General features: G+C 39.9%; 2 protein-coding genes and 1 long non-coding RNA gene across 7 annotated transcripts in view; 2 read left to right on the top strand and 1 right to left on the bottom strand.

Annotated features, from left to right (window-relative positions):
- The first annotated feature begins 1,613 nt into the window (after positions 1–1,613).
- Positions 1,614–14,236, top strand: LOC135115883 (PAT complex subunit CCDC47-like). Of its 4 annotated transcripts, XM_064032979.1 has the most exons (12): positions 1,774–1,911; positions 4,984–5,283; positions 6,171–6,299; positions 6,579–6,753; positions 6,946–7,070; positions 7,436–7,588; positions 8,528–8,721; positions 9,839–10,007; positions 10,297–10,431; positions 10,777–10,866; positions 12,041–12,071; positions 12,291–14,236. In XM_064032979.1, exons 2-11 carry the CDS (start codon positions 4,984–4,986, stop codon positions 12,044–12,046), a joined length of 1,476 nt encoding a protein of 491 aa, XP_063889049.1. In that variant the 5' UTR covers positions 1,774–1,911; the 3' UTR covers positions 12,047–12,071; positions 12,291–14,236. The 4 variants fall into 4 exon arrangements, with proteins under 4 accessions (XP_063889047.1, XP_063889049.1, XP_063889046.1 ...); XM_064032977.1 differs by lacking the exons at positions 1,774–1,911; positions 12,041–12,071 and adding an exon at positions 1,614–1,750; XM_064032976.1 differs by lacking the exon at positions 12,041–12,071.
- A 734-nt stretch (positions 14,237–14,970) lies between these two features.
- LOC135115882 (uncharacterized) lies at positions 14,971–18,363 on the top strand. Its single transcript, XR_010276089.1, has 3 exons — positions 14,971–15,218; positions 15,384–15,527; positions 17,990–18,363. It is a non-coding gene; the product is annotated as an uncharacterized LOC135115882 (long non-coding RNA).
- Positions 18,364–18,842: 479 nt separating this feature from the next.
- The window catches only part of LOC135115881 (neo-calmodulin-like), a 114,609-nt gene continuing 107,742 nt past the window's right edge, over positions 18,843–25,709 (bottom strand). For both annotated transcript variants that reach the window (XM_064032975.1, XM_064032974.1), the window contains exon 7: positions 18,843–25,680. In XM_064032975.1, the coding sequence (XP_063889045.1) occupies positions 25,649–25,680 (32 nt within the window). In that variant the 3' untranslated portion in view covers positions 18,843–25,648. The remainder of the gene's footprint in view (positions 25,681–25,709) is intronic.

Below are 25,709 nucleotides of genomic sequence, written 5' to 3'. Positions count from 1 at the left end.
CGAATAAAAACAAGTGTACGGTGCACGCATTTCACTGAGCGGGACGGCAACACTCTTAAAAAAACACCAACTATTTTTTAAAACTAATAAGAACCTAGTACAGGCTGAAATAAAAAATTTAGTTTTGGGACCGTAAAAAAATACGCCGAAAACGGCCTTATTATTTACACTAAAACAACGCCAAAATCACCACTTTTCACGCAACACACGCGCTCAAATAACTTAGAAAACAACGAAATATTTTTACAAACCATAAAATCTTAGCTACAAGCCAAAATAAAATACTTAGGAAATAAAAAAAAAATATTGGAACCGGAGGGGGCTGGGGAGCCTTATCCAAGATGGCGGCGGGGGGCCAGTGGAGGGGACGACCAACCCTTCTCACTCATTTAAACCCTCGCCAAACTTAAACTAAGTAATGGCAGGTATATCTAACGGGAGGATATTAAAGGTTGGTCATGTGGCTCCGCTTTGCGACAGTATTGGTTTAAAACACTCACAGATAAGATAGATAATAGCTGGTAAATCGAGACGACCCAGATTGTTCATATTTTCATTAAGTTAAATTTTACGGTTTTTAGCAAAGAGACCAGGCTGACACAGGGATATATTGTGCTGGAGGTTAGGTGAGATGCGTTAAAATGAGTTAAAACCGTGGATTGTTCAGTTATTCATTAAAAAGTTACGTTAAGTTACCTAAATTTATTCTAACACTTCCTGACCTTACCTTCTCTTTGGTGGTGATGGTGGTGGTGGTGGTTATCTACCTTCCTGCCTCCTCGTCACTATGGCTGGCTGTCTAGCACCTTCTCACAGCCAAACTTTTCTTTATTTTGCTTGTTTTCACCCACTGCTGCCTTCGGGTGTCCACTGCTAGAGCCCACGCCTTCCTCATTACCAACTAAAGAAGGTTTAACTCATGGGTAAGCCTTGGCAGCTACTGTGTAGGCGTGGTTACACACACACACAAAAAAAAAAAAAAACACAAGTTCTGTCAGGCTGGGAGTTGAAACAGACGCGTACTAACACCTCCCATAGACGCGACACACTAGTTAACTTAGTCTTGTCAGGCAGCTCAGCATTGCCCGATTGTTTTGGCCATATTATCGTACTACACAGGTTGAAATTATTGTACTTCCGGTAAAATTGTCGTACATATGTAATTATTATATATATATATATATATATATATATATATATATATATATATATATATATATATATATATATATATATATATATATATATATATATATATATTCTCTCTCTCTCTCTCTCTCTCTCTCTCTCTCTCTCTCTCTCTCTCTCTCTCTCTCTCTCTCTCTCTCTCTCTCTCTCTCTCTATATATATATATATATATATAACCTAAATTCTGCTGTATTTGGAAAGTGGCAGTTTTGCATAATATGGCTGGCAAGGCCCATTCTCCTCCTTTGTTGCATTGCATTATTAATGCAACAATAAATGTATCAATCAATCAATCAATCAATCAATCAAGCTATTTGCTCTTGCCCCAAACAACTATAAGAAGGTAGGTACTGATTATGACCATGATACGTTCCGGAAGGCTGACGTCATCATAAGCAATTTCATAAAATTAAGAAAGAATTTCATAAATTCAAACGGGGGGGAAAAAAAAACAATACATTTTTTTCACAACTGCCATGGTGAATTTTATATAAGAGAAAATAGCTTTATATAAAAGATCCCTAGCCAAGTTGGAAGGCGTCTGCAACATTTCCTAGTCTGGCAAGTAACAAATAATCGTCAGTATGTGGAACCATTAGGGATAAAAATATTTTTTTATTTAATATTTTAAGCATTCAAATAAATATAACATAAATTTAACTGCATGTTCATATGTGGTGAAAATAACCCGGTGTTGTGGGTCTTCCTTGGGTCAGCTTGAGGTAAGAGTCTGATTGCATCTTTGATTATATTCATTCTAAACACCTCTTGATAAAGGTAAGACCAGAGTCAGGCAGTTGCAGTGCGGGGAAGTATTCTGGTGTGTTTCTGGGGGTGTGAGTCGCCAGGAAAGGATGAAATGAGACCACCGTGACCCGTATATTGATGTTCCCCTTAATATCTCCTGTACTGCCCATCCTGTGAGGCAATAAGTACCCCATCATCGCCCTTAGTGGTGGTGAGCAGGTGCCTCTTCCTCTGTCTCGCAGGTTCAAAACAACAAATAAGAATCAATCTCGTGTCTGGGTCGACAGTTTCTTGGTCACGATACACCACTGACCTGCTCACGTGACCTGCTGCAAGTGTTGTGTTTACTCATATTTATAGACTGCACAGTGGTCTGAGGTCTGAGTGGAAGGCAGGGTGACCCAAGGTATGAGTGGAGGACAGGGTGGCCCGATGTCTTAGTGGAAAATGCATAACTGGCAACTCATCCTAATTTTTTTCCCCCATCAGGCTTTCCATGGAGTTCTTGATTATCTTAGCCTAATTTCACTCTCTCTGATGTGAAAGAAAAAAAAAGGCTTGCAGCAGTTTATCTTTGTACAAGTATAGGACTGGATGACCTGTACCCCAAACTAGTAAGGTCATGCTCATCCCTGGCCTATCCCATATTCAGAATCAATACCACCAGCATGACCAAAGATTTTCTCCCTGCATTGTGGAAAGTCTCACATGTAGCTCTCATATTCAAGAAAGGTTCCTGCTCAGATCCACAAAATTACAGACCATCAAGCCTTACTTCTGAATGGTGGAAGTGCATGGAGAAATTTGTTGTCGAAAATATATACTCTACCTTGAGGAAAATTCTATACTCACTTCTGACCAATATGGCTTTCAATGTGGCAGGACAGCTGTTGATCAATTATTACTGACCAATGACTTTGTTACTCTTGGGTTGGATCCTGTGAGAGTGGTGGATGTGATACTATTTAACTTCTCCAAGGCTTTTGATTTGGTAAGCCATAAAGTTCTGCTTCAAAAACTCCAGTGCATTGGTATCACAGGTCTGCTGCTAAACTGGATCAGCTCGTTTCTGTAGGGCAGGACAATGTGTGTGTCTGTCTCGGGTGTTGGTAGCAGTTCTAGAAATGTCACAAGTGGTGTGCCCCAGGGCTCTGTATTGGGACCCCTGCTTTTCTTGTTGTATGGCAACCACTTACTGTTTATAACTTTTAATAACTGCAAAATTTTTGCAGATCTTAAGCTTTACTTAGAATACAACTCTTCTCTCCCTCTGTCATTGGCCCTAGGTACATCGCCAGCCAGAATGATATTGATAATATCTGCAGTGATCCAAATTCATGGGACCTTCATCTCAGTGAGGACAAGTGCATTGTCTTGAGGCTCCAACCTGGTTCTGTGGCCTGGCAACACATTGGTACCCTATCTGAATATTATCTTCAAAGTCATACCATGTTTCTGGTAAATTCTCACAAAGACCTTGATGTTTTGGTTAATTTCTCTCTCAGATTCCATCAGCACATCAGGTCAGTTGTCAATAAGGTCTCTGGGCTGTCTGCCAATCTTAAATGTACACATTGCAGGTAACAGGACTTTATGCTTGCCCTGTACAAAACTCATGTAAGACCTGTACTAGAATATGCCTCTTGTGTGTGGAACAGTGGTTTTCTGGGGGATCTCCACTTTCTGGAATCAGTCCAGAGAACCTGGACCTGTCTTATCGAAGGTCTGTCTGACTCACCTGATTGTGAGTGTCTCAGGATTCTGGACTTATACTCTTTCCAAGGATGTCTGTTATGTGCTGACATCCTCAAGTAATAGAAAATCTTTCATCAGGAGTGTAGTATCTCTCCAAATGTGCCCAGTGGGCACAAGAGGGCAGAGCTTTAAAAGAATTTGCGTACCCACAGCCCTCTCGAGGCCTGGAGATTTTCTCGTTAATATGTGTGAGACTGAAATTCCTTACTTAATGAAGCAGTTGCTCTAGAATCAATTTCCTTATTCAGGAAAGCCTTGCATTTTACTCTCGGTACCTTCCTTTACCAGTTTCTAGAATAGACCCTCACCCTCATTCCACTACAGATCTTTTCTATTATAATCTCATCTTCTCAGTGTGTAATATACTAACTTGTGGTATCTTACACTGCATTATTATACTAGCCTGTAATATCTCATTTTACAGTATTATCCCATGATCTATTAACCATTAATACACACTGTTCCTATCTCAATATTCTGCATAAGGTACACAACTCAGTCATTACTATTAGTACAGCTTGGTCTAGCATTGAAATTTTGCTGACTGGCATACCTGCAGGTCTGTGCTGCCCTCATGTTCATTTGAAATAACCTACCTGCCTATACATGTATGTCAAGAAAGGGTAGCCAACTAGGTGAGTCACACCTGCAGGATGCAATCCCAGCCAGCCTGGCACCACCCATACCTCACATTGACATGAGTGTTCAGCTGACCACATACTCCCACAGTGACCTGCACCTACCGTAAGTGTCATGTCTAGGGTTACATCTGGACTGCAATGTGTCCTTCAGATCAAGAGTTAAGTGATAATTGAGTGTACCTTATAAATGACTATCATCATTACTTTCTTACTTTCTGCATCTGTCATTAGTCAACCAATGAGCAGTTATGTGTAAGTTCCTGAGATCTGTTTGGTTGGAGGATGTAGCAGTGACTGTAGAGGGAGAAAACACACATGGTAAAATTTAGGGGGAAGCAATCATGCTCAGTGTGATGTATTTCTTCATGCATGCACAGTAGATGCAGGATGTCATCATGGTCACCCAGTCAGTGGAAGTGCTTGTGAAATAAGCTAGAACCTATTTTGCTTTGACCTACTAAATACATACGAGTAATACCTGTTCCTTCTAAGTGACGTGTACTGCCTGGTAACTGAGGCGAGTAGATAATACAGCAGTTCTGCTGTAGCATAATTCTAATTTGAGCCTGGAGATTACCCATTGCCTATTGTATTTTTTTCTCTTGCATCACATAAATGTAGTGAACTAATTGCATATGTATTGTGTTTCAGATGAGAGTCCTGGTGTTGGTGCTGGTGGTCGCTGCAGCTGTGAGTGTGAGCGGCCGCGCACAGGACTATGAGGACAATGACTTTGCTGAGTTTGAGGTGTTTGAGGAGGAGGAGGAAGTGATGGAGGATGATGATGACCAGGGAAGTGAAGACCCCAGTCCTCGAGGCGGTGGTGTAGCAGGAGGTGGAGGGGGAGGGGGAGGTGGTGGTGGTGTAGGGGCAGGAGTGAGATCAAGCATGGAAGGCCAAGCAGGAGCAGCAGAGGCAGAAGTGGAGGAGGATGAAGAAGCTGTTGTAGAGGTAATGTGCTTAGTTGTTGTTACATAGTATTTCCTTTTTTTTTGTGTGTTTCTTTTTTACAACTGTTGAAAATATTCCTTTAGTATTCATGAATGTTGTGGGTAGCACTCTGCCAATTATTATGGTCTTTAAGTTTATGCATTGTTTGTAGTATATAATTATCTTTTTTTGCGTGTGTTTCTTTTTACAACTGTTGAAAATATTCCTTTAGTATTCATGAACTTTGTGGGTAGCACTCTGCCAATTATTATGGTCTTTAAGTTTATGTATTGTTTGTAGTATATAATTATCTTCCTTTATGTTGCATTTCACTGATTTATTTATTTTATTTATTTATTTATTTATTCATTTTTTTTAAATAATATATATATATATATATATATATATATATATATATATATATATATATATATATATATATATATATATATATATATATATATATATATATATATATATATAATCCTATCTCCTCTCCTCTTGCTAAGTTTGCTACCTTGTCCTCATGACATCAGATTTTCTGGTTGTCAGTTGTAGGCATTTTTTTTCATTCACTCTTTCTGTTTCTGTTATACATTTTTACTGTATAATCATGTGTAAGATCATGAAAGTAAATAGAAGGTACTTGTAGAATAAAAAGAAAATAAATAAGTAAAAGGTTAGAATATCTGAGGAAGAAGAGCTGAGAGTGAGTAAACTTGAGTGTTTAAAGTGTATGGGTAATATTAAGTGAAAACATCTCATACTGCCTCATCTTTCAAAACAAAAACTCAGCTAAACACTGCCAAAAATAATTTTGAGATATCAAGAGATAACTGAGGTATGACAAAAAATAAATAAAGTGAAATGCATAACTAGATGGTAACTAGTGTTCATCTTTGAATCAGGATGAAGATGAGAATGATGAGTTTAGTCACTTCCATGATGAAGAGGAATTCATCGGGTTTGACAGTGAACGGCCACAGGGAGCACGCATGCCCAAGACACAGGAGGAGCCCAAGATCACCATTGCTAATGTGAGTAACCTAGTGGCTTAATATAAATGGGATGAGGTTAATGAAGGATTCTGAATTTCAATCCTGTCCTTTTTCTTCTTTCCTCTTCTCTTCCTCTTGTCATATCTGTAAAGGAAATTTGTAGGATACACAGGGATTCCTTTTTTCTCTATTTCCTTTATTTTCCTTATTCAGATTTATCTTTTTGTCCTAAACTTGATTTCTGCAGCTTGCTTTTCTCAAATGCCACACTATAATAATTAGAGGCACTATCTGATGTTTGCAATGGCATCGCGGCAGGTTCCTCTTCACCTGCGGAGCAACTGGGACAGCTTCTATCTAGAGATGCTGATGATTGCTGGTCTGGTGGTCTACTTCATCAACTTCATTGTTGGCAAATCCAAGAACCAGAAGTTGGCCAATGCTTGGTTCACCTCCCACAAGAACCTCCTGGAGCAGAACTTTGCCCTTGTTGGTGAGTATACAGGCCTTGTTACAGGTTTGATAATCTTTATGTGAGGTCCAAGTCCCTCATACTGATACACAAAGGTTAATGATACATTGATATTTTGCTGACCATATTTAGAAAACTGTGGCAAGTAACTTCTTGTTAAAGAGAATCTTGATGTGGCAGTGGGTGTAATGTAATGGTGTCACTATCCAACAGGGGATGATGGGAAGCAGGTGCCAGAGAGTGGAGGTCTGCAAAAGGAATCTGAAAATGTGTACACTCTTTGGTGCTCTGGCCGCACCAACATGGAGGGCATGCTGGTGGAACTCAAGTTTATCAAGGTACATCATCAGAACTTTTATGATTATCAGTATCATTGTCATCACTACTTTATCTTGCCCATTGATAACTAGTTTTAAGGAACAGATTGGAGAATGACAAGAGCTGTCTGTCTGATGAGGAAGATTATGTAAACCAGTCACATTTTCAGTCAACCAAAATACATACATGTATCTTGATGAAATTAACTTGAGATTAAGATGTGATGGAATGCTTTAAGACATGTATGTAGCACTTTGTTATTGCTCATATTCTCTGTTACAGGGATGTTAGTTTAGTGTAGAGGTAGATAGAAATAAATTTTGCAAGCAAGTAACACAGCCAAGCTTGAGTGATCCAAATTAATGTTACGGTGTGTCTTCACCAGAGGCAAGACATGATAGGAGTGGTGTCCCAGCTCATCCGTCCCTCCAGTGATCAGCTGCTGGTCAAAGTTCACCTGGATGAAATGGATTCCTTTGTGTTTGCTCTGGCCACCAAGAAGACAGCTGCCAGACTTTCAAAAGAGATGACAGACATTGTGAGTGTGCTCAACAAATATAAGGATTCTTGAAGTAGTTTTCTTTATAGTTATAGCAATTGATTGTGGTTGTATTAGTGTATGGGAACTTGAAAGGAAGTTTTTGAAGTAGAAATTAGGAAATATTGGAGAAGGGACATATTTTTCTAAGGCTTAAACTTCTTTTGGATTGCTTTATTGTCTAAAGCCTCTGTCTACCAATATCAGGAAGGATTTTCTCTGAAATGTATTTTAGTTCATTTTCTATTTACAGTCTGATTTATTGACTCATCTTCTCTGGTCTTCATCCCTTTCCTTATCCATGTCATTTATCCTTTACTGCAGCAGCTTGGTTCAAGAAAGGGAATGGACTGACAACAAGGATAAGGAAAGAAGTGAAGATCAGAGGAGACAAGTGGATAAATTACAAAGACCATATGTAGAAATTAAAAACTGGTTAATTGGTGAGCTTCTTTATGGACATCAGCAACATTAAATAACAAAAGAAATATTGTATAGTTTTTGTAAGAAAAGAGAGAAAAATGCAAGAAAAATGATGGTATTTGAGAAAAACAAGAGAGCAGATCAGACCACAAAAAGAAATCATAAGAAAGACATCATGATCAGGGAGGTGCCGTTGCAAAGGCTGTTCCTCCTGACCTTCAACCAGAAGCCCTTCTTAGCAGTCTTAGCAGTCTGGCTTCACTCAGTTTAGTTAGCATGGGGCTAATTTGAAAATTTTTGAAGAAACATTCTTTTTGGATTTTTTATTGAATATTTTGTTGCCTTTCTGATCTATGTGGAATTCTGACTTATACTGTAGACTGATGGATTGATAGTCTTGAAATGCTGTAACCTCAGGTGCATTGGTAGAATCTGATTTATTCCCTAGCTTGTGGTAGGTTGCTGAAATGGAGAAAGGCATGTTTTGAAGGGTGTGATGTGTGGTTCACTCTGCAGAGCACCTTCTGTCCTGAGAAGAAATCAGCAGACAAGTTTGGGTTTGGCTCCCAGTATGTGTTAATGAATGAGCTTGGAGAGGTGGCGTCCACAGTGCTGGGAGACCCCAAAGTGACGGCTGTGCTCAACAAGTTCTCTGGAATGGTTGATTTCTTGCACTTCTCTGACCAATACTCAGGACCAAAGCAACCAGAGTAAGTGCTGAAGCAGACCAAGGAGAGTAATCTGCTGGCATTGTTTTGCTTTTATGTATATTAGATGTAGGGTAGCAAATGGCTCATGGTCTTCCCCTGTGACATAATAAACTTCCCAAGTACCAGCCACAGCAAGAACTTTTATCATGTTGGCATCAATACAGGCCTTCATGATATGTAGGATTATTTGATACTGAGATGGTAAAAATTTCATCTTGAAGATAAAGAAGTCTCAGGATTATTGGTTAGAAGTCGGAACAGTACACCCATTCTAGTCCACGCTATGTGCTTTAGGTCACCAAGTGATATCTATTTGTAATATTGTGGTGATTGTTGTAATTGCTGAGCACTGAAAAATATAAGCATCACTTTATTTGCAGTTCCCTTTCATTCTTGAGGTGTTTTAATCACTGTGAAGATGGCATCTATCTTGTAAAGTGTAAGGATCCTGCTGGAGTTTGTTAAAAAAATCATATTTCCTAAGATTTTTTTTGGAAACTACAGGGTAAAGACAGATGCATGTTTATATTTAACTTGCTTGAAAGAATAATAAAGAATTCACTGTTGTGTAAATAAACTAGATATTTCTGTTGATACAAGTAGATAGAACTTATTGCATTAGGAATTAGCCTAGTGTTATTCATTAACTTTTTAGAAAAACAGGTAATTATTGATCCTTGTGGCTTTTTAAATTTTCATAGAAGTGCTTCAGTCTTCAGTCATTACATTACTGTGTTTGATTTTCATGTCTTTTAGAGGAACAGAAGGAAGGTATGGTGTTGCTGCTTTTTGAACCTCTACTGGCTTTACTTTTTGTGTATTTAAAGTAGTTCATTGTAATTTTGTTTTAAGGTATTTGACATTGAGGCTGCTGTTATGTATTTCTAAACTCAAAAGTATTCTTTGTATTCAAGAAAAAATTACTAGCAATTCATGATGAAAATGAGTCACTCAAAGCTTTTGCATTTGAACTTATGTCAGAAAAATAAAAAACTTCTCAGCACAACAATTTTAATGTAAAATTTGTGTGCTCTTTATAACAGTAATGACAATTTAATTCAAAGCAAATGAGGACACACAGTATGGTAGTACTACATTCTTTCTTTTCCCTCCACAGAGACACCCAGCCAACCAAGTTGCCGGAGGTACGTCGTGCTCTTGTTTTTGGCTTCAATTTCCCTGGCCGTGGCAACCCATCCTTGGAAGCCATAGAGAGCATGCGGCCACTCCTGCAGTTGGTGTTCCATGTCACGGATAAGCTGCGCCGCTTTAAGCTGAGCAAAGAGGCAGGTCCAACACTTGTTATTGGTCAGGAAACTTATTTAAAAGTAATAATAGTTTTCCCATTGTGATATTTGGATAACTGAAATGCCATAGGTACCATAGAAACATTTATTAGATTTATTTTTTTGCACAGATTACTTACTTAAGGTATTGTCATTCAGCATACTGGCCTTAAAATAATGGGAGAGATGATTGGCAAGCCATGGTTGCCAGTGCCCTAATAGATATGGCATCTTGGTAAGGTAAGATAAATAACCTCATGGGGCCTAACCAGCTGTCATGATTCTGTAGGGTAAGGCCAAGGCAGAGAAGAATCGGTCACGAGTGGAGGAGGCATTCCTAAAGGCAACTCATGCAGCCCGTGCTGAGATGGCACAGGCCAAGCGGGAGGAGCGGAAGCGCATGGAGCGTGAGAAGATGCTGGAGGTGAGTACTGTGACAGGAGGCAGTCATGGGATACATTCTGTTATCTCATGGGAGTATCCATAGTAAACATGATCAGTTAGTTTAATTGGGGGGGAAACTTTTCACAATCCATTATATTGCAAGGGTTAAAATTTATGCCCCTTGCGTGTTGTACACTCACACTCACCAAACTGGCTAGAGAGAATATATATATATATATATATATATATATATATATATATATATATATATATATATATATATATATATATATATATATATATATATATATATATATATATATATACATATAAAATGTAATGTTGAATATTAATATTCTCATATGGCATCACATTTCCATTGCAGATTGATGACCCAGATAAACAGAGGAAGTGGGAAGAGCGTGAGCAGCGACGGCAGATGAAGAGGCGTGCCCCCAAGATGAAGCAACTCAAGGTGTGAGGGTTAAGGGAGTCATGTGGGAGCCTCATTTGCTGTTGTCTGCATGCTTGATTTGTCGATCACACTCCTGACAACCTCTGCTGCTTGTGTGTGCTGTGCATGTTGCCTTCAGTAATTTCCCACTCTTGAGATATATGTGCCTCTTGCAAAACAGTAATTGCTTTATTCCTAGCTGCCTAACTACTGACATAGAAATGTTGCTATCCAGTGCATCTATATCATCATTGGCATCATGATATATATTGGATTATTACTTACTGCAGCAGATAACATTGTAAAAATGTAATGTTGAGTACTCTTCATAGTGTCAAGTTGTGGATGGTAACATCCACAACTAAAGAGGGCTTGGTTAGTGGTAGTGAAAACTGATGACACTGCATTACTAACGAGGATATTAAATGCAATTCAGCATAATGTCTTGTTAACCCATGAGAGACAGAGGTATGTTTATGTGAGTCACAAGGGAATGTGGTAATGTTCCCTTGAGACTCACATAAACATTCTTTAGTCAAAATAAACAGAATCAAGTGAAATAGATGTAAACATGAGCTCCAGACATACGGAGTTTTACACAAAAAAAAATTCACACTGATCCAGAAATGCAAACTTTTAAGTGGTGGATGATGTTTGCTCATGCCAGTTGTGGCCGTCATCACCTGCAGACAGAATTGTGGACACTTTGTTTAAGAGCCTCAGAAAATACAACAATAGGAACTACAGCCATTTTCTTTAAAGAATTATTCATGCCTGAATCCAAGCCTCTTAGGGGTTAAGCTTTTATTATTTGAGTTTGTTGTGATTCTCACATTTATTCATTCCATATTATTTGTAGAGTGGTCATCTATGAGTACCACTATGCTATGTAGGATTCTTATAACACTAATCCTCATATGTGAAAAACAGTTGTTTCCATTGCATTGATTTCTTTTGTGATCTGCAAGATTTAGTCACTTGTAAATTTCATTAGTTTCATTGTAAGACAACATGTATTTGCCATATGTAAGCAACTCCAATTATGCTTCCTAGAGTGAATTGCCTCATTGTTTGCACTTGAGCACGGAATGCACGAACAATCAGCCACCACCAGTGGCCTTAGTTTTGTTTTTCCATACTCTCCTCCCACCATAAGAGATCAGCTTCTTATACCTTTCGTACATCATCTTTGCAGGCATGAAGAGATTGTCAGGAATCTTCTACAGGTATGCATGGTCGTCATTAGAAGTATATTTTGTTGATTTTGCTTTAGATAACAATGCAGAAAGCTTTGCTTATAATTTTGCATTATTCATATTATAACTTTGCTTTTGGTATAGTTTAGTCTTAATTATGAGAAACAAACTATTGTGAAGACATTGTATTGCTTATGTATACTGATTTTATTTTTTTTACATGAAGTTCATATGTGATTTCTTTTTCAGACTTCATAGGATGTTGGAATTGGTGATGCTAAAGAAGCAAAGCACTCGTTTAAGAGATGCTCTGATGGTGTTTCATCACTATTTATTCCTAGTGTATAGCTGTTGAAGATGTCAATCCAGATTTGAGATCTTATTTGTATCTTGTGAAGTATATATGAGGTCAGTTTTGTCATATATATTATCTTTTGCTTCTTTATTCTTTAACCCTTTGCTTATTATTTTGTCACGTGTAAAACAGGAAGTTACTGTGTCCATGAGAGAGAGAGAGAGAGAGAGAGAGAGAGAGAGAGAGAGAGAGAGAGAGAGAGAGAGAGAGAGAGAGAGAGAGAGAGAGAGAGAGAGAGAGAGAGAGAGAGAGAGAGAGAGAGAATTCTGCACTCACCAAAAGGTGTAGAGTAATTAATTAAGATTTAAAATGTTATTTAACTGAGTTATAATTTCTTTGCAAAACTGCAATGTGAATGAAGAGAATAATCCTTGTGCCCATTTTAGTTAGTGATGGGTAGTGGTTGCATGTTTACCAAGGCCAGAATCCTAGAAATTTAAGAGAATATTACATGTATAGCTCCTCTTTAATCAATTTTTTAGTTCTGAGACATGCTAAAGAAATAAGCTGTCAGTACACTTGACATGCAAGTACCTTTACCCATTGTGGTATTCTGAACATTGCATATTTAACAACACTAGATCTAAAATACAAACTAGGATGTAACATTGGAATACAAATGAGATATGAGGCCATCTGGCCCCCACCCCCATCCCTAAAAAAATATGAAAGGTTCACCATGTAAGTGGGTGTGGGACTCATCAGTACTGGAACATATTTATTAGGTGTAACATTTGTATGTACAAGTGCCAGTATATGACAGAAATTTGTATATGTGTTGAAATTACACAAAAGAAAAAGGGTAGGCATGTAAAAAATTTGGTAACATGGCATTTGGGGAGCCACACACTTATTGCATCCAGGATGACAAGGGATAAAGACACTTTCTGCCAAGTGTACTTCCTACCACAAAGTACATGTGGTAAAGACTGTATCTGCACTCTTGAGCTGATCTATGTGTAGCTCAGTAGGCCTGGCATCAGTCTGTAGTCATGTAATTGTCTGTCAGTTTTGTCTTCAGTAAGATGTGGTGTAAATACCAGCCTGTGAATGCAGTCTTCATGAAGCGATCAGCCCAGGGGTGCACAGGTACTTATACTCACTGCACATATGCTATGGGGAGTTGTCTTGCAGAGCGGCGCAAGCCTTTGTGTGAGATGTCACCTGTTGATAAAGTTGTCTTCATCCGTCACAATGAAGCGTTCAGGGCCTGCCAGTATTACATGCACATGTGAACACAATCTGTCAGTGTGGTAATGGCCTCTCATTATGAGTTGCTCCTCCCTGTGATACATGTAGGAATAGCCCTATCTGTATGTTGGAGTTAAATGTGGTTGCATTTTCTATGCTAGTGTCACAGTAGGAGTTAGGGAAGCATTGTAGTAATGAGTTTTTATATGAATTCAATATGTGGACTTCAGTCATTATTACATTGTAAGGAAGATTTACCTGAAAATTTGCAAATAACTGTATATACTTTACATTGAAGAATAGGACCCAAATTGCTATTCTCTTGAAGCAATATCACACTTCTATCAACACTTGAGTTGTTTACTAAAGGACTTGGATATATTTTATTGTATTTGTCTATGCAGTGTGTTTGTGCCTTGTGACTCTTTGTTATCTGTGACTGTCAACACATACACTGTGGACCAAGTGACCAAGATTGAACAGTTTTGACCTATGAGAGGGTATACCTGGGTCACCCTGCAGCCTTGAACTCATGAGTCACACAGCCCAAACCACACTGTAAGCATCTACCTTGCTTGTGTACTCTCTTTTATTTTTTCCCCCTCAGGGTGCCCTTGGAGATTTTTAAAAATGAGTACATACACAAGAACTGCTTGTTTTTTATTACCTCTATGTTCTTTTATGTATTTGTGCAAGAATGATTTGGAAAAGTTTGCTCATTACTTTAATGTGGATGGGTGAGTGCAAGTAGTCTGACTGGATGATGAATGTAATCAAAACCTGTGTAATACATGAGGGAAAGAAGCTAAAAGATGTCACAGGATTTGATAATATGTGGTGTAAGAGAAAACACAATAGACAAATAAAGTAAAAGTGTGAACCATCACATGGAGGCAGATTATAATAATGGTGAAAGAAGAATATTAATAGGGGGAGTCTAGATTCTTACTTTGGTTTCTAAGTCTTAGAAGCAAGACGGCTGCAGTTATAGAGACTTCATAGTACAGATCAACAATACTTTGCAAAAAAAAAAAAAAACATATATATATATATATATATATATATATATATATATATATATATATATATATATATATATATATATATATATATATATATACTTGTAGAACTTGTAATTATACCCACACACTAACAATCTAACAATGTTTTCCTAACAATACTGTAATATTTAAATGACTCCCTCACGCTTCCACTTTGCATTGTGTAATTGAAGTAATCAAATCATGATATTTTAATGTGCATAAGTAGTTTCCTTAGCTAAATATGAAATACCAGGCTTAATTCTCATACACCCTAAATTAAAGCACGAAAAAGCCTTGAGGGGTGGGGGGGAGGACATTTTGCTGGTAATTTCTGACGTATAGTAAACCCTAATTTTTAAATCTTCCTCCCCTCAACACTTATTAACTTCATCTCCACTTCATTTGTTACTCTTGGTATTACTATAAGTGTAGCATATGCACGATTTGGTAATTAGGATATGGTAGAATGAGTGGTCAGAGAAATTACAACAGTTCTCAAGTTTCAAAGCTTCGAAGGGTGTGTTGACCGATGCTACTTCCAGCTGTGCGTGGTTGGGATAGTAGCATTCTGTGGCCCCCTGCGCTCAGGTAAGTGTGTGTTGTGCTGGTTCTATCAGTGTTTTATTCTCTGTTGACCGAGGCTTGTGGGTTGAAGGAAGCTGTTGGTGCATTTATAAACGATGAATTCTCTGGCGATAAGTTAATGGTGTCGATTGTATTATGATAATGATTTGAATAATGATGTTTTAACAGCAAGACCTGCCTGCTTTTTCCCTGGTTGACAACTACTGATGTGAGGTTTATCTGTTAATGTCAACGGAGAACCTTGCCAATGAAGAGGGAGAACAAGGCAACGGACCGCGCAGCACCACACATTATGAAGAGAACTATTATGCTGTGAGTAGAGTGACTGAAGGTGGGTGAGTGAGTAAGGTAGTTAAACAATAAGTATTTACGTCCATTTGAGGTCTTGCTTCTGTAAATTATATGGTCGTGAGTCACTCTGGCTGACCAATTTCTTACAAGATCATAATTTGTTAGTCACTGTTTACTTTTATTACTTGAATTGTTCCGTACAGTTTTCACCCGGCTGTCTAGCTGCCATTTACAGTCGCTTGAGTAATTAAAAAAGTAATAGCGGCAGTAATGATGTATATAAAAGTAATGGTTTGCTGGAATGGAACGACCACGTAAAACTCAAACTCTATCCGTGCCATTTATGACCTTGTTTGCATCGTGAAGGGCTAAAATATTAATGGTTATGTATAAGTGCTAAAAACATAAATTGTGGTTGTGCTCAACGAAAGTAGGCAGTAGTGTGCGGGCGATCCATTGACTATTGGCCTCATTAAATTTCATGGGGTATGTTACTGCTGCCTTGATCTTTTCCGTGAATTCCGGGCAGGTCACGACAGTTCGTTAGCAGTTTGTGAAGTAGTTGTTCATTGTTAACTATCCGATAAGACAGGCATTGCATGGGACTGCTGTGCCTGACTGTCTACCCTTAGCTACTCGTGCAATCGTCACCCCGTAGCTACTACTAAGTGCTGCAACCATCCTGCCCTGCCATGATTAAATAGCTTAACTACTTTGGACCATTCCCCTGCATTTTCGTTACTTCTGTGTAATTTAACGACTAAAAACCTTAATTTAACGACTAAAACCTTAATACAATGACGCAATTAGTAAAGCTGAGTAGGTAATAATAGGCATACTAACTTTAAGTATCATAAATTAAGGTACGAATAGCTTGTTAGGAATGTTTTGACACACTAACCTTATTTATACTTACTCCCATATCCGATTTTAATTGCGTTTGGTCTTGTATTGTTGCACATGCAAGCTTACTTCTGTGTAGATGAGGCGAATAGCGTTGGTGTGGTGGAACGCGTGGTAAATTCAGAATCTTAGTTTCGAAGCTCCGAAGCTTGTTGGCAGATGGTTGTGGTGGGTTGGGAACATTCCGTCTCCGCTGTGAGTTCAGGTAAGTTTGTCGCATGTGCTGGTTATATATATTTTGGGTTCTCAATTCACTAAGACAATGGATGTGAGGAGTTGGTAGGCACGTACACTGGTGACCATAATAGTTGTCGAGTGACGAAGTGGTGGTGATGGATCTAAACTGCCTTGCATAACTTCTCATTCTGAGGTGTTCGATAACAGAATCTAGGTATGGTGTTTCTTTTCGTTTGTTGGTATTCACCCCATCTCCCCCTCGTTAAGACACCCAGTGGCGGAGAAGGGGAGAGAGTAGGAAGGGATAACGGGAGGAAATAGACACGTCGCGCCTCGCCTTGGCACCTCGTGTTGACTGGCACAGTCTTGCTGGTGGAAGTGATTCCCCAGAGTGGATGAGTGAGTACATTAACACTGAAGGTATGGTATGGGTTATGTTCAGTATACACTGGCATATTACGGGTGTATTTGTCAGTCACTCGGGCAATAAATTTGTAATATTTCCTGACCACCCAACTCCATAGTACATTATTAATGATATATTTTTTTTTATAAAGCTGTCAAGTAAATTTTCTTTGAACACTCGCGAAACTGTGACGGTAATGACCTACATAAGTGTACTCGAACAGTGCGGACAGGATTTCGAGGAAAATTTGCAATTTAGGATGGTGGAATTTCCGTAGTAAGAGGACAAGGGTATTGAGTAGTGCTTCAAATGCATTTTCTTATCCTTGGCTGCTTACTGCGGTTGTAGTTAGGAATGGTTTCTCCTTGCAGGATTGTTAGATTTTGCATCCCAGTAGGTTTAGGCTAGATAGGTGAATAATTATGATGTACTATGGCAGGGATTCTCAACCTTTTGGAAGCTGGCCTCCCCCAAACCTGGATCAATGCAGTTAGGGCCCCCTCTCCTCCCTGTGCCACTCACTCAACCATCTCCACAACTATGCCACCATAGATAGATTCAGATAGATATAGACATAGTCTTTGGCTAGGCATAACAGCTGCATCTCCTTTGTACTAATAGCGAGTGAGTGATTTTTTTTTTTCCTTCCGTCCTGTGCCGTCCTGTGCTCGCTCACCCTGGGAGTGTCCGCGCCACCCTGGTAGAGAACCATTGTACTAGGGTACAAACACCGTTCCCGACTTATTCTTCCTGCTTACTCCAGCTGCTGCCATGTACTACCACCACCGCACCACTCATTAGCTACAGCAAATGCTACTGCTACCACCATTGTATTATGTGGATTTTTATCGTGGATTTTTATCAAGAGTAGTGTTTAAACATTTGATAAAATTAAGGTATTTCTGAATTTATAAATACTTTTCAACCATTATTTTTTTTTCGCAAATACTTTTTCTTTTCCCCGTAGAGACAAGTTAATATTTATTTCCTTGCACAGGTTTCGTGGTGAAATGTGAGGACCCAGGCAGCAGGTGACGCGGATTGGCTGGTGACCCTCCTCTTCCTCCAGGTCCGCGGTGCTGGCTGGTGCGATAATCAATACAAAGCTTTCTTGCCTGTGTAATGTTGTAATGAACGTTGTGTGTCAGACTCGTGGATTGACAGTGTTGTCGGTTAATGAGCAGCAGTGTTATAAGTCATTGACTCCCCAAATACAACATTGTATATTTTTATTTTATTTTTATTTATTTTTTTTTGAAGCTTTGCCCTGTGGAAAAGTTCGGAGTTTTTCTCCGGAGACTCTTCGAGGTAGATGAAATGTATTTTATATTTTAATTAAATTTATTTTTTAAGCTTTTGCCATGTGGAAAAGTTTGTAGTTATTCTCCGGAGACTCAGAGATAGATGAAATGTAGTTTTAATAGTCTCAGGAGACTCCTTGGGATAGTTATGATGGTGGAAAAGTTTGGTTCTCCGGAGACCCTCGAGGTAACTGAAATGTAGTTCTGATTAAGTCGGAATCCTCTAGCATTTAACAGCAGTTTCAGTCTGTACTGGGTCAGTTTCATCTGTTAAGTGTGACACTGGGTAAGGTATATGTATATATATGTGGATATGAACACGAGGGCAGCCATAGTTTAGCCATAGTTTATGCTCCCAACATTACCTACCAAGATAATCTACTATATAATCCGTATATAGTAAAGATTGCACATAAACGGGTCGAGTGGGTAATAGAGACCATGAATACGTAAACATACGATGTACTGTACAGATTAACAAACCAATGAGTGTCTTCGCTTAAGATACGTGAGGAGGAAATAAAGGAAGAAATAAGACGTACACTTCCCTAGATCTTTTATTATCAGCTGCTTGGTACAATATACTGACGTAGTGATATACTGGTACAGTGCTCAACGACAGTCGCACAAATGTTCTATATATCTTGTGGTTATAATCTTTAATATAATACTTTGCCGTGCCAAGTTACATGATCAATTATATTTTACTCCATAGAAATACACTGAATGCCTGATTGTAAACCATGAGAATTTTTTTTTTTTTTTAGACTGACACTCCTCGTTTCTAAGTCCTTATCTAAAGGATGTGTCAAGAAGGTATTGTGTTGGACATCACCGCTACACGGTCAAGGGGAAGAAGTGACACCTGCTAACACTTTTCTCTGAACCTTCCTATGCTATTTTCTATCGCTTGAAGATTTAGCTGCTAAAGAGACGGTGTGCAGTGGTGTTGGGGGCGGTGTCACGCCACACACCCTAGCGAGCAGCAGGTGTCGGGCGGGGCGTCCGTCCTCTAGGGCCTCGCCGCTGCTGGCGGTGCGGAAGGCAACACTAGACTCGGCTTCCGTGCAAGAAGGACAGATCGCTATATTGCCCATTTTCTGTGTAAATATTCTAACGTGAAGCTCTCGTGGTTAACTGATCTGGATCGCGGGCAGCCCACGCACGTGAGCGTAGGGTCGTGTCGGGCCACAGCAGCTCCTCGTGCAGATGAACAGAACAGACGCTCATCCCTGACACAGTAAATGACAGTCGGAGGATAAGGAGGTTCTGGGATCCATTACAAGTATGGATAAATCCTCATCTATTCATCAACATTTCCCTAACATTCTTCCTCACGCCTCGCGGCCCACAACACTTCCCCACAGGTTCCCTTCAGGAGGCAGCGGGCGGTGGGCTGCCGAAGAGAGTGACAAGGACGGGGTTGGTCACACTCTCGCCTACCAGTCAGAATATCAGGGAATAAATACATATTTTCGGCTAGATCCACTGAGCTTTATAGTGAGAGAAAAAAAAAAAAAATACATGCGACTCATGGTGGTGATTAAACACGTGGGTGAACACGTGGGTGAAATCCTTCCAATCGAGTGGAGGTTAACTTCGAAAAATATTATGCAGTATACAAGGACAGTAGGTACATATCGCATTAAAAATATAATCACGACTTTAGTTTCCTTTAAATATATCAGCTTCAGAAAATCTAGCCATTACAAGCTACAGTGATAGAGAACACAGCATCGTCACCAGCTCGCTCCTGTCGCCTGCTTCACCTGACGCTGAGGGGAGGTAGGGAACACACGTGCAGTAATACAACTCCTGTTTGGTCGACAGATACAAGTAAAGAGTAATCGAATGCAGTAATTAGATACCTCACCGCCACATCCACCTTGGTCGAACCTAAAATGGCCACCTGAGTCACGTATATAAATGTCTACAAAGTATATCTAATACTAACTCATATATATATATATATATATATATATATATATATATATATATATATATATATATATATATATATATATATATATATATATATATATATATGCGCTTCTGTCTGCATACAATGATGACTATATAAACTGAAATGCTATTTTAAATTAAAGTCACTTAAAATACACATGATATAAATGTTAAGTAAACATTACTCTATATTCTCTCTTGTGTTGCTCTGCCTTGGCGTCACTTAAACACTCAGTACAGGTTAGCGTGTGTTCTCTACAGGTGTCATGCCGCCCCGCACAGGTGGTGGTGGTGTTACATGCTCGACTACAACATACCATACTTCTTCTCACTAACTGTTAGTTTTTAAAATTACATCAAGAAGTCACCATGTCACCGAACACAACCAGTTACTCATGAGAGAGAGGCGGAGAAAATAGTGTTCAGTCATAATTCGCCAGTGAGAGAAACATGAAGCTGGAAGGTGAATTGAGGAATGGAGGCGAGGCGCGCACTGCACCAAGTCGCATCACTCACTGAAGAGCCGTCGAGCAGAGGACAGAGTCGGGGTGTCATCTGAACAGGATTTCTGCAAGCTGGTGGGAGTGATACTGAGGCTCTCGAGTACAAAACACGTGGAGACTATTGTAATACAACTACTCCTCTACTATGCCAGAGCTCGTGGCCACGTGACGAAAAAAAAAAAAAAAAAAAATGGAAAAACGAAAAATTTCCACATCTTTGTAAATGTATTTCCTTTGCAGTCTTGAAAAAAAAAGTTTAATGTTTGTCATTTTGCTTTATTCTTTTGTGAACAGCCAGTGTTTGGAAGGTGTACGCGAGGAGGAGCTCTGTGCATAGTGGACTGGGTTATCTATCTGGCGTGGTGGAGTAATACTTATCGGATGGTTCCTTGTATGTGTGTGTGAGGTATATACTATGTCTATACCAGTCTGCATACTTTGAGTGTAATCTTATACAAAAAATTACATATGCTGTACATATATGTTATACAGTGGCTATATGTTACACTGCTCCATGGTACACATTCTTTTAAGCAGTACAGAAGGAGAGATTTTTCTATGCAAGCGTCAGGTGAGTGAGCGTTTCCCACATACAAGGCTGCGTCACGGCTCTCGCTACCTGCTGGTGGTGTGGTCAGCTGAGTATTCTTGACATTGATGTATGACTGACTGGCTACACTCAAGTACTGGAGCAGGACACTGAGGGTACTGCGGGTCTGGCGACACAAGGGACACGTGGTAAGGGGATAAAAATCTCAGCGTGGAACAGAGTGAAGGTCGCATGGCTTTCCACTGCACCTGTGCACATCAGGCAACAGCTGGCGCTGAGCCCGTCAACGTGAACATTGCAGTGTGTCTGGTGGACCTCGCCAGCCACGGACCTTGTTTCCAGGGTCGTGAATGAGAGGAACTAAAGGGACCAACAATGTGACAAGAGTCTTATCAAACAATAAGAACAAAGCACTGAAAAGTTAAAATAAGTGTGCTTCTCTTAGTCTGATCTCCGTGTGTGTGTGTGTGTGTGTGTGTGTATGTGTCTATATATATATATATATATATATATATATATATATATATATATATATATATATATATATATATATATATATATATATATATATATAAACAAATGACTTTACGCGCCACAGTTCTCTACAGAACCAATAATTCCTTTACTTGAACCAGCTGGAGGATCCACCTAAACTTTACAGGCCCCTTGCCAGCTTGTACCAGTGCACAGTTATTGTGAACCTGCTGTTGAGAGGCAACATTCTGGTGAACTTGGCAAGACAAGGCAAGAATGTTAGCCGATTCTTCACTATGTTATAACAACGAAACCATAATGTGTTGTTATATATATATATATATATATATATATATATATATATATATATATATATATATATATATATATATATATATATATATATATATATATACACACACACACACACACACACACACACTGATGAAGCTATGTATCACTGCAATATGGAATTCTTGTTTTACTGTTGCTTACATATATTTCTTTATAGACATATTCTTAAATACTTGTGACATTTATCTATTCAAATGTCTCGCTCTATCAAATATATCTATTGTTGTTGTTAACTCTCTTACGACACTCTACTATTCATATTACACACGTAATCACACTATGATCTTGGCTATCACCTCTGAAGAGTGAAACGGTGAATACAGTACACGACTTTGATGCAAAAAAATTGTTCCTCTGATCTCCAAGCTTTCAGCATAAGGCTGCGGGTCAGCCATGCAATCTGGTGAGAGCAGGAGGGTGACAAATGAGGGCGTATCGCCGCTACTGCCCCGGGAGCACCGTCATTGCATGTCGTGGCGGTGCTCACGTGTCCAGCAAGGACGACACCAAGCTCAACTTCGGACGCTCAGGAAAGCTGGATATCTCACTCAAAGTGACTCGTTGCATGCTCTCAACAACAGTATTTCTCAACGTGTTCTTTCGGGAAACTGTCGCGCTGGATCGGAATCTACATGTAATTGTCGTAAACTGCTTCCTCGATCATCTGTAGCGAGTCGCGGGTGTCTCCGAGGCAGAATTTCCTCCCCATGTGAACGTCAGTTGTCATCACGGGCACGGCTAAGGTGCAATAACCTGGTGTGGATTTGAATATATCACCGATGCATCATGAATACAGTTCCTAGATTGTTATCTTTAGCAACACATGAATAATACTGATGTGTGAATAAGTGTTATACCAATTATTATTATCTTTGTCAAGAAGGAGGTGGGGACAACACTCTGCTACAGGACACCAGGAACCGCTCACACCTACACGGCGCCGCACTACACCCTCACACTGGTCCGCTAAATGTTCCACCGCCAACACCTACCGCCTTGAACCACTGCTGGTGTCAGCACAGCCTCCCCACAGCCCCGCCGGGGTTGTGGCCACAGGGGTGTGCGGGCCGCGTGGCTGAACTTGGCTCAACACCCTTAACTCTACCTGCTCCAGGCAGGAAAATATTACACTATAATGCAACTCAATAATTACTGTTTTGATAAAATTCCTCTTCCAACAATAACAACATAGCCTACAGTAGCAGTACAACAAATCTGTTCCGGCACCTCGTATTTATATAACCGGGACACTACCTATGAAAAAATAAGTTGCCATCTGACACTTCAACATTTAGTACACATTCGTCAAAAACCTGCCGGGTGGGGTGGCCGCCCAGCTGCTGGACTCCCGCATGTCAAGCGCTGCTCACTGCCTCAGTCCCCCCCACGTTGCTAAGTTCTCGCTCTCTCCTTCACGAGGTGTTTACATTTACTTGTTGTCTTACTACGCTTTGAACATGCCACCTCAAGGTGGGGTCTCTCATGCCACGTGCCTTCTCTGGCGGACACTCACATGGGGGCTGAGGGGCGAACAGGCAACATAATTTCTAAGCACAACAGCGCCTCCAGGCCTCTTCCTCAACCCTAGTTAAGCTCATTACCCTCTGGGAACAGTGACACAGAAGCAACATTGTGACTCTTAACAAAGAACACTTGCGACCTACCTTGATACCAACTCAAGCATCTTGTCTAACAAATTACCAAGACAAAGAGACGCAGACATGATAGTAAGCTTATACGCATTGGGCGAGGCTGGACTTAACACACCGAACATCGAATGGGATGGATTCTTTCTCCAGGCATTGGATTATATTAAGAAGAGTTATAAGACGGCCAGTTGTGAGTGCATTGAATATGATACTGAAGAAGAACTAGGTCACTGGATAAGAACGAGTGCGTATCGAAAATGAACACAGGGAAGAATGAAGCCTCATGGGCCGTCTGTATCTCACGCCACACTGCTCACTCAAACCCTTTTAACAAGTAACATTTCTAACATCTGCATCATCAATATTTACACTCTCGTACCTTTCAAAATATAGTTATTCATTTTTATTCAGGGAAATTCCACAAATCAGGGAGTGAGTGTTTAGATAAAAAGAGGCTTAGCGGCCCTGAGAGCAGGAGTGAACTGAGACGGGATGGCGCGCCGATAGAGGATCAGACTTTGGAAACATTGGTCATTCATGCGTCAGGTTCGAACCTTCCCGTTTATAGTGAGTAATTTAAAGGGCATTGTGCTGATGTCTCAGTGTGGAGAAGAAAATTTACTTTTTTTTTTTCATTAAAGTGGTGACAAGGATAAGGCCTCCACTGCTGGGGTGAGAACACGAGCATCGAGCCTTGAATGTCTCGGAGAAGAAAGGAAATGTTTCTTCCCTCGAGTGACAGCCTCACCACAGGCCACGGCCACACCGGCTCATCGTCGGCATCTTTGTTCGATTCCATCTGCTGTTTCCTTTGGGTGTTCAAGGCTCGGCCTGCTGCCCTCCTCGGCAGGGAGTGGAGAACACCGTAAAAGGTTTGTGCGTGGCGCGGGGGCGGGCTGCCGCCTCCCTCTTTGGAAGCCTTGGAATAGTAACATTTTCATCACTGCAATTTAGTATTGCTGAGCAACACAGTGTTAACATTCCTGGGAGCATACTTTACCTCAACAAAATTTTATAAATTCATCAATTGCTTTCATGAAAGCTACTGTTATGTGAATACCCATATATATGTTTATATATATGTACTAACAATAAAACAGTAGAACATCCTATCATTCTAAAATATGATTTTGCAATAAATAGTATATACGACTGATATATTTATATATGTACATTATATATTATTGTGTGATTTGTGTAATGCACTTCAATTGTATTTTCCATTGGGTCTCTAAAACAACAATGACAGACGTCTTCCTCCCTGTTCATTTCTTGCTAAAATAAACAGTAAAAAAGTAAAAGCTAACGCATAATAACCTGCGGGAGTGTTGGTCGCCGGCACGGGTGAGGACGGGGCCGCCCACCTCTCCGCCCCGCCGGGCCTTGCCGAACCTCGCCCTCCCACTTACCTCGTATATTTCAGAAACAAACAAAACCTACTCTTCTTTCATTTCGTAATGAAACAGGTTATTGTATTTTGATTCTTCAGCAGTACAGAAGACTGACAATGGGTTGCTGTGGTGGCTGGGCTCTTCTCAACTTTTTAGTACAACTTATTTCCCTCACCATCAGAGAATTTCAATGAATGGTGCAGGATGCAGCATTCAGAGGGTGGAGAGTGGCACGTTGCGGAGCCTCGCCTCTCGGCGGCGCTCGGCTTGCGGCGGCATGCGAGGCACGCACGACGAGGAGCAGAGACACGTCCTGCCGCAGCCAGCACCACACAAACGCCATTGTTAGCCTTCCGTGCATGTTAGGGGAATATTTGATGTTCTAACAAAATAGATTAGGTAAAATAATCCTACAAAAGTACAAAAACCTATGTACACGACATGTATGCAAGGTTGTGGTGGCCGGGTCACCTTAGTGCTTTCTTGCTATGATATTCACGAACTCTGCGGAAGAAAAACACACGTCAGTAAGA

The sequence above is a fragment of the Scylla paramamosain genome, chromosome 30, assembly GCF_035594125.1.
Source record: "Scylla paramamosain isolate STU-SP2022 chromosome 30, ASM3559412v1, whole genome shotgun sequence".
NCBI classification, from domain to species: Eukaryota; Metazoa; Arthropoda; class Malacostraca; order Decapoda; family Portunidae; genus Scylla; species Scylla paramamosain.
This window is presented reverse-complemented; position numbering and strand designations above follow the sequence as displayed.